Here is a 9,422-nt window from a genome sequence, read left to right as displayed (position 1 = left end):
TCAAGAGAATGATGCCCACGAAAGAATGAAAAATGAGAGACATGGCCGCTCGACTTTGTATGCACTAGGCACGAACCTGCCACAGGAGGCCTCATTGTGGTAGACATTAGCGCGATCGAGCTGGAGGTCGGGGGTGTCGTCATAGCGGCCGATTGGGTCGATGCCATGCTCTTCGCAGACCATCTCCCAAAATTTGGAGTCGATCTGGTTACCACACTCGTTGCCCTGGATATGAAGGATTGTAACCCGCCCGTCCTACGACGACGGCCCTGCATCTAGAGACAGCCTTGTGGCGGCAACCATTCGTCCATGTCACCCTGCGTGACTACCCCAGCGCATGGAGTTTGAGATCGATAGCAACTGCCGCAGATTTGGGTACATGCGTTGCCTTGAATGGAAGGAGGTGGAATAGATCGAGTGAATTTCACAGAGAGATGGGCGATGGTGATGGCGGGGTCCGGGCCAGCCTCCCCAGACGCGAATAGATGGTCGCGCTGGGTGAGATGCAGTCGAGGACCTCGGGTATAGAGGAGTTGCCCTGGTTGAGGAGATCAGAGAGAAGAAGGGATGGCAGTGCGAGGAGACGATGAGGACGTGTTCGGGAGGATCGCTTGTCCAGGGCAAATGATGGAGGGAGGGGTCGCGTGATTGTTAATGGGCCGGTCCAACTATGCCGCGTGATGTGAAAGGTGGGCGAAAGATAGAAGTGATGGATGAGGTGAGAGTGAGGTGAGACTACCAACTCACATATCTCTACTCCTAATGGAGCAGTTGGTGAATAGTCCGCCAGTTTTTTTGCTGGTTTTTTTTCGTCCTCCCTACCACCTCCCAATTTTGTTGGTTTTTTTCATCGGTTTTTTATTCGCCCCCCTCCTACTGGTCGTACAAACCCAATGTTTATTTGGTAACACAATGAATTCACATATGATGATTGATTTATTCTTTGGTAACCCAACTAACGGATGGTAATCAATCTTCAAATACCAAAACCAAACGTACAAGGCAACAATCAATTCTTTTTTCTTCTGACCGGTTATTTTTTGTCTCCCCTCCCACCTGCCTTTTCGTGTCACCGCCCACATAAACCCATCGGATTAGTTACCATATAAAAAAATTAATCACAATCAATCAAGCATTGATGGGGTATTTCCTTAAATTAATCACAATCATACACGTCAAAAAAAGGTACGGCGTGCGAGGATCATGGGCACATGCCCTACAAATCCGAAAATGCCTATAAAAATTAAATCAGAATCAATTAAGCATCGATGGTATATTTTACTTGCTTTGATGGGATTTTTGTACACGGTACCATTAACGCGTTCCTCCCAACGCTGCCCTCCTCACGAGCCTGGACGACCGATCCTCTCGACACCTGCCCTCATGTGTCCTCGCGTCGCCATCATCTTCTTCTCTCCGATCTCCTTGACTAGGAGGACTCCTCTGTGCCCCAGGCCCTGGCTGACGTCGGCGACTCCTCAATACTCCGCCCGCGCCGTCACATCCGACGCAGGCGAAACTCCAGCTGATGCCACGGGATCCACACCCTACGCTCGTCGGCCATCTTCCACTCCGGTTGCTGCATGGTGCCGCCGCTGCGGGAGGCAACCTGGCAGGAGCAGACGTAGCCGTCCTCGTGCAGCCCGACCCATGCGTCTAGCTCGTCGTCGAAGTAGCCTCGGCCTCTGAAAGGCAGCATCCACTCCCCATGGCGCCTCCACTTGCAGCTCCTAGTGTCTATGGAGTACGTGCCGCAGACCGCCCTGCTCCACGAGGACACGAATATGGTGCGCCCGTCCGGGTGCAGCGCGTAGGAGAAGATCATCTCGTCCTTGGTGAAGGGTGTCGGCATGCTTCTCCAGGACCAGTCGGTGGGCAGCAGGTCGTCGTCATCCATCGGCGGCGGCTTCGCCATCGCCTCAAAGGACACAGGCCGCTCCATGAAGTGGAAGGCGAACGCGAACAGCGTGTCACCGGCGCCGGAGGTCAGGAAGGTGTTGGAGCCACAAAGCAGTGCGTCTGGAATGGGAGGGCCGATGGCTAGTCCGGCGGTGTCAGTGTCGTAGAAGAGGGATCCGGCATGTATGTTGCTCGTGGCGATGATGTAGCCGCCCAGGGCTGCGAACTTCATGGCACGGCCACGCTCAGGTGACACTAGCCGGAGGACAGGGGAGGCGCTGAGGTTGGGACTGTCGGCATCGATCTTGCGGATGGTGAAGCCCTTGTGCCAGTCGTCTAGAACCAGATAGAGGCTCTTCTCCTTGTTGCCGCTGCGGTCGTGGTAGTAGTTGGCCTCATCATCCTCGTCCTGCCTTCTTTGCTTAGACATCCAGCCCCCGACTGACTGAATTAGTGAATTCTGAAGTATATACCAGAAAAACACGTACGCAAACGAAAACACTCGAATAGATTGGACGTAGCTGGCTAACCACGGTTGATGTAGTATCGATCTACTAGAAGCAACACGGATACGCGCAAGCAATTGATACACACGGTCATGCCTCGTGCCCGCTGATCTTTCTATTGGTCTTTGGGTGTACTGTTTATAGGGGTGCAGGGTAATGCGTATATATAGCTATAGCTAGGACGGAGGAGGATTTGTGGTCTATGGGGACATATACACCCTATATGGGAAAATAGTAATTCAACAAAAAGTCAAAAATTCCTGAAAATATTTTTGAAATAAACTTGACCTTTTGCTATACCCGTGAGAAAAAATCCACACATAAAAAATATCCCTTTGACTTCTTTTCGAAAAAGACAAATTTTTAGCTAAAATAGTGTGAATAGTGACCTATAATAGCAAATAAATTTTGTCTTTTTTGCTGTGATGTCAACTTTTGTTTTTTTGTGTGAAAGTGTATATACCAGTGCAAAAGTAAGTCAAGCGTTTTGTCAAAATAGTTCTTACCTATTTTGACTTTTTAAAAAAATCCCATATATGGTGCATATACAACCAGGAACCATTGGGTATTTCCCTAGCTAGGACTTGCAACATAACCGATTCGGGACGGAACTACTGATCCTACTTGGTGATGGATTCCTGCACGAGCCAGACATGAGACGTGCTTTTTTTCTTGAGGGAAACGCCGCCGCAGCCGCCGCCAGCGAGTAACCCTAGGGCAGGGCGCTAGGATCCCCAGAGCAGGGCGGGCAGCAAGGAGCGGCGCAAGGAGGCCGTGTCGGTCGTTCCCGCCACCAGTGCTAAACCCCGGGTATTTACGTTTCGTGTCCTCCCCGCACTCTACGCTGATACATCAGCGAGGAGTTGGCGGTGGAAATGCTACTCCTCCCCGAACTCTATGATGCTTGATTCGATCTCGTGGTGTGGAACCATTAAGGCGGGCAAGGCTATTGAGTTTGCTCCTAACGTCGGCTTGGGCGATGGGTGGGACGAATGCGAGCAGCGGCCAACGGCGGACATGGACTCAAGCCAGCACAGGTCCACGGCGGAGCAGCGCACCTGCTGGTCTTCACTTGGTAGGCGGCAGCAGTTTTCGCATCAAGGTATGTGCTCTTTTTTACATTCTTGTCATGTCTGATTGAGAATCGTTGTATTAGCTCATGGGCGCCCGTACCAGCAGTCCAGATTTGATTCGCGATCAGCTCGGGTGTTGTGGAGCACAGTGAAGGACGAGAAGGAGGGTAGGTGTTTACAATTCGGTGCCAAGGGAGAAAATCGAGATGGTGGCGCAGAATTAGAGGATGCCAGGTGACCAAGAGACACCACCCAACGCCCATCGATGCAGTGAGGAGTGTGGTGTTCTACAATATGGTAATTGATAAAAGTTTTTGGTCCTATAATGTCAGAGAGTGTGTGTGTGAGTGTGTGTGTGTCTGAGAGAGAGAGAGAGAGAGAGAGAGAGAGGGAGAGATCATTTGGTGGTAGCAAGTTTAAGTAATAGTTTAATCGCGGACAAAAATAAGTATAAAGATAATGCATATTAGATAAAAATAACGCTGAGAATTTAGATGTATTGTTTGTCACGGAGCTGTGGCTGGCCGATTTACATGAAATAAATTCCCTCAGTTGTGGTGGCAAATATAATACACATAATCCATATTGTTATGCACTAGCGTGTGTGTAAAATAGATGGATTATGGTCCCATACCCAATAAGATGGATATGTGTGTGTGTTAGAGAGAGAGAGGGAGAGGGGGAGAGAGAGTGAGGAAGAGGTACGGAGAGTGTATGTGTGTGAGGTTTTGATGGTAAAAAAGGTCACCAGTATCATTTGATATGTATGAGAATATTAAATGTAATATTAACATGATTAATATTGAACACTTAAAATTAATGTGGTCCCGTTGCAACGCACGGACGTTCTTCTGGTTAGAGGTAGAGTTGAGACTCTCGCTGTTTTGGACTAATGTTCGGACCGGGAGTGGCTTGTTCGACTTGACTTCGACGCCGATGCCGAGAGAAGAACAGGGCAAGGCGGCGATTCAGATCTAGATCCAGCAGCGGTGACAAGTAGAGAGATGGACCAGACGCAGTGGCTACCCGAGGACGTGCTCGCGGACGTCCTCCGCTGTCTTCCACCGCGCAGTCTTGCTGCGGCCCGCTGCGTGTGCCGCTCCTGGCACGCCGTCGTGGACGCTCATCGTCTCCTGGACCGGGACCTCCTCCCGCTCTCCTTGGCCGGCTTCCTCATCAACTTCTATGAGCTTGACTTCACGGAGTTCTTGTTCTTCTTCCACCCCTCAGCAATCCGCGGCTATGCCGACCTCCACTTCATGCCCACGGACGACATCTCTGTGGAGGACGTATGCAACGGACTAGTTTTGCTAGATCATTATGTGGTCAATCCCGCCGCACGACGTTGGGCAAGCCTGCCCCCACGCCCATCTCCTCCTTGGGGTTTGAGCTCTTTTATCATGAACGAAACTACATCGTGTTTGATCCCACGGTGTCGCCGCACTACCAAGTGCTTAGGTTCCTACATGTACCCCCCCGTGGGCGTGGACTGGACGCAGAGAAGAAGCAACAGCAATGGCCTCCATCTCCATACATGATGCATGTTTTCTCTTCAGAAACAACAAGATGGAAAGAGAGATCATTCATCCGACAGGGAGGTACCCTAGGGACTCTTGCCGACATGTTACTGCTTGAGCTGCCAATGCCAGATGAACTATACGCCGTGTACTGGCATGGTGAAATCTACGTGCACTGTCATTTTGTTATGAGGTACTACTACACTACATACTGACTTCCTAAGCACCATCATTTCTTCTTACAATGTTATTTCCTCTTCAATAAAGAGCTCGCATTGGTTCTTGATTTAGTACTAATATCTTCTTCTTGTCAATGACTCCTTTCGCCAGAATATCGTTATCAAGTGGCACGTACCAAGCAATTAAACTGCCAACAGATGTTGATCAGCACCGGTGCGCACAGGTTCTCCTTGGAAGATCAGAGAAGGGGGTGTATTTTGCAGCACTTGATGCTCAATGTCAGCTTCGAGTTTGGATACTCACTGAATGCTGCGGTCAGAGTGAGTGGCTTCTGAAGCATGGTAACAACCTTCACCAAATCCCTCCACGTCAAAACTATGATCCACAAGTTCACAGACCCTGCTGGATTATGGCAGATATCAATCCAGCTATTTACAGTACAGTAAAAGAGAAGTTCGAGTTGAATTCAGACCATGAGATAATCTTTGAAACTAGACTTGAAGGGCACAGGTGGGATGAACATATTAAGATCCTTGGATTTCATCCTTACAAAGAAATTATTTATTTCAGTGAAACGTTGAACAGAGGATATGCCTATCATCTAGATGAACTCAAGCTAGAAGACTTGGGCAACATGCGCCCAAAAAGATTGGATGACTGCTATAATAAGGAACTAGAAAGATCTATTCCATATACACCTTGTTTGTTGGGCCCATACACATGATGCATACGTCTCTGTCCCTCGAACTGCTTCACTTCCCAGCAAAATCTATGCAAGAGTTCAGTTTCATTTTTTATTTACATTTTAGTGTCTCATGTACTGTTGCTCAGTTATAGCTAGATCTACCATGAGCTTACCAATATAGGGCCATGGGTTCAGTTGTAAGGATAAGATCCAAATTAAGCCTTGTGTTTGACAAATAATGCAAGAAATGTTGTTGTTCTCCCATTCTAAGGCATAACTAGATAGTCCTATGTACTCGGTGTCAGATACAAAGTTTCATTCTCTACATTACAACCAAACAAAAAATGATCTTTCGTTTCATCTGAAAAATAAAGAATGCAAGCATGTGTTGAATCAGACAGTTTAACGTTTCAGAGAACCTGCAGTCTCAAATGCAGACACCCAAGCTTCCGCTTGCAGTCTCTATGTTCGGATAAATATGCAAGTCTTCTTCAAGTAGAGCAGAGCAGCAAGGCTTGGAGATCCAAGATACCGAGTTACACAGATGTGACTGTATCTTTCTATGCATTACAGTCTCCAACACAGAGGCCAGTTCCTATGTGTGTTCATACGTTCACCCAAAGCAGATCGGCATTTTGCTTCAGGTAAAAATCGAACTGGGTGAAGAAAATTAGCAATAGTAAATACAGTCAAAAACCAAAATGACTTGGCAAAAAAAATCAAAACAACAGTATAACGCTTGTGAGATTGTGTCCTTCGTACTACCTAGTTGAGAGTAAAATAAAGAACAATTGGATGTGAGATGCATTTTCTATATAAAATCCATATGTTGAATTCTTTTAAGGTGCTTCGCCGGATTGCCCTGCTCTGATTGATTACATTGTCGATGTTTGGTGTTTCTGAATCACTTTCCATTCAAGAATCATAATTTTCATGATAGAATGACAAAGTGGATATATGAACTGTTATGATCTTTCGCTAGAATGGGATAAGCGGTTCTTTTCTATGACTCCCATGTGATGGTAAAATCAACTAAGGAATATGTATTTGTTCGATCAGCTTCGAGTGTGACTCAATACTTACTATCTGCATTATGGATGGGTATTCTAGAAAACAAATCTGCATTATAGATGCTTGCTTGAGATAAAAGGCACCGAGATGCCTTCCGTGGCATGGCCGACCACCGACCAGGCAGCTACTTAGATAGCGGCAGGCCGTATAGTTTCACCTAGCTGTTGTGGTTTGGGGCTCTTTTTTGTTCTTTTTTTCTTAGCGTCTCTTTTGCTCTGTTCTGCTTTCTTGTTTGTTTTGGTTTGAGCGGGGCTTATACATTTTGTGCTGCTTTGACATTCTCTCCTAATAAAGGATGGTGCACATTTTGATGCATGTTCGAGGAAAAAAAATGAACGACAATATACCTTAAATTTCATTGAAGAGCGCAGTTACAGAGGCATTTGATGGATGGTTTTTTTTTATATAGAAGTCATTATGTTATTACATGTCACAAATACAGTTGCTGTATGTTAAAACTTGAATGCTGGTGATGTTCCTTGTCTGCACAGACATGGGATAAACATTGATTTTGTTGAGATGCAGAGCTATTATAAACTCCGGTGAAGGTTAACTACGTTCAGTACTAGCTAGTTTAGGTCCAGGGTGCATGTTTTCAAATCCTGTTGATTTCTGTGACCAATTTAAGTGTGCACTGTACTATCTTTTCCTACAATTTACATGTTCAATTTAGTGCTTTCAGTTTCAACAGTATGGGACTGATCAGCTAATCTTGAAGCTGGTTGTAGACTGACCAGTGTTATTTTCTAACTGTACAATGTTCCCCTAATATTAATGAAATGACATACTGCCTGTTGTTTTGTCAATTTATTCTACTGCATTTTGAAGATCTAATAGTTTACCATTTGATAGTTGTGTACATTTAATGGATTAGACTGAGCTATCCTCATTTGAAATAAAGTGTCTTCTCTTATTTATCTTTTTAATGGCTTGTATTACCTTCATTCTTGTCCTTTTCCCCTCAATTAATTCCTCCTAATTTAATAGTTTACCAGTTCTAACACTAATTGTAGTAATACTATCGCCGATGGGATTGCTAGTTGACATTACCGAGAAAGGCGTTCGCCCCACTTTATATTATAAAGCAAATCGCCCGAGCCAAGCATCCAACAAGGTTCAACAAGGTTCACACACAAACATACACTACTAGGGAAAAGCCTATACACAGAATCTTACCAGCAGCGCGCTTTAAAATCAGGCGCTGCTGCTATGTAGCAGTAGCGCTCGCTCTCAAAACTCGCTGCTGAAACAAGTTTATCAGTAGCGCGCACACTCTAGGACGCGCTACTACTAAAATTCTCACGACGCCACCGCGAGGCCAGTTATAGCAGCAGCGCGTTAACACAAAGAGCGCTACTGCTACGTATCGTAGAAGCAGCGCATTTACGCAATAATCGCTACTACTAAGGTTACTACAAAAATTTAGTCCCACCTCGCTCCGTGAAGAGAGTTTGTACCACCTTAAATATGTTACTTCTACAACTTTCACAAGCACTTGGTCTTCATTTAACTCTATGTGTAGGATCTGTGGCCGCAATAGGAATCCTCGCCTGTTCTTAAACCAACCGTCGAGGATTCCTATTGACAAATCAGATTGTACACAAAAAGACAATTGATGATCAATGCATTTTTTATGTCTATGTCTAACATAGCAGTAGCGCGTTCAGCCATTCCATCTCCCCCAACTCACATATCCGATCCAGATCACACTCACACACACACTCGATCTCCCCCTCAACCCCCGCGCCGCCAGTCCTCCCCCGTCGCCCCTCCTCCAATCTGCGCCGCCGTCACCTCATCCTCCTCGCTGGACTCGGTACCGGCCTCCTCCTCCGTCCTCCCTCCACTCGCCGCTGGCCGACCCCTCCTCGCTCCGCCTTCCTCCTCCATTCTCCCTCCACTCGCCGCCGGCCAGCCCCTCCTAGCTCTGCCTTCCTCCTCCATTCTCCCTCCACTCGCCACCGGCCAGCCCCTCCTCGCTCCGCCTTCCTCCTCCGTCCTACTCTCTTCTCCCTCCTCGAGTCGCCCCTCCTTCTCCCTCCTCCCTGCTACATTTTGATTTAGTAGGCTAGTTCATATGCAACATTCTGATTTAGTTGATATGCAACATTCTGATTTAGTTGATTTAGTAGGCTAGTTGATTTAGTTGATTTAGTAGGCTAGTTGATTTAGTTGATTTAGAACATTTTAATTTAGTTGATTTAGTAGGCTAGTTGATTTAGTTGATTTAGTAGGCTAGTTGATTTAGTTGATTTAGTAGGCTAGTTGATTTAGTAGGCTAGTTGATTTAGTTGATTTAGAACATTTTGATTTAATTGATTTAGTATGCTAGTTGATTTAGTATGCACCATTTTATTGTTATTTTTTCGGCAATAGGTGCCACCGAAATGCTTTGGTACATGGTACCTTGTCATCTAATATGTCCATAAAATGGCGCCACCACCACTATGCTACTGTTTTTCTTTCCTGTGAAATGAATCATTAATCCTTT

At 46.3% G+C, this 9,422-nt stretch overlaps 2 protein-coding genes across 2 annotated transcripts; one reads left to right on the top strand and one right to left on the bottom strand.

Moving 5' to 3' along the window:
• Window positions 1-1,498: 1,498 nt before the first annotated feature.
• On the bottom strand, window positions 1,499-2,329 carry LOC123114690 (uncharacterized). The gene has a single exon (XM_044536128.1). It carries the CDS (start codon window positions 2,327-2,329, stop codon window positions 1,499-1,501), a length of 831 nt encoding a protein of 276 aa, XP_044392063.1.
• A 2,088-nt stretch (window positions 2,330-4,417) lies between these two features.
• LOC123115795 (uncharacterized) lies at window positions 4,418-6,119 on the top strand. The gene is made up of 2 exons (XM_044536886.1): window positions 4,418-5,188; window positions 5,326-6,119. The coding sequence occupies exons 1-2, from the start codon at window positions 4,770-4,772 to the stop codon at window positions 5,897-5,899; spliced, it is 993 nt and encodes a 330-aa protein (XP_044392821.1). The 5' UTR covers window positions 4,418-4,769; the 3' UTR covers window positions 5,900-6,119.
• The last annotated feature ends 3,303 nt before the right edge of the window (window positions 6,120-9,422 follow it).

This window comes from Triticum aestivum, chromosome 5B (assembly GCF_018294505.1).
Source record: "Triticum aestivum cultivar Chinese Spring chromosome 5B, IWGSC CS RefSeq v2.1, whole genome shotgun sequence".
NCBI lineage: Eukaryota > Viridiplantae > Streptophyta > Magnoliopsida > Poales > Poaceae > Triticum > Triticum aestivum.
Note: the sequence above shows the minus strand (reverse complement) of the source record. Positions and strands in the feature narration are given on the sequence as shown.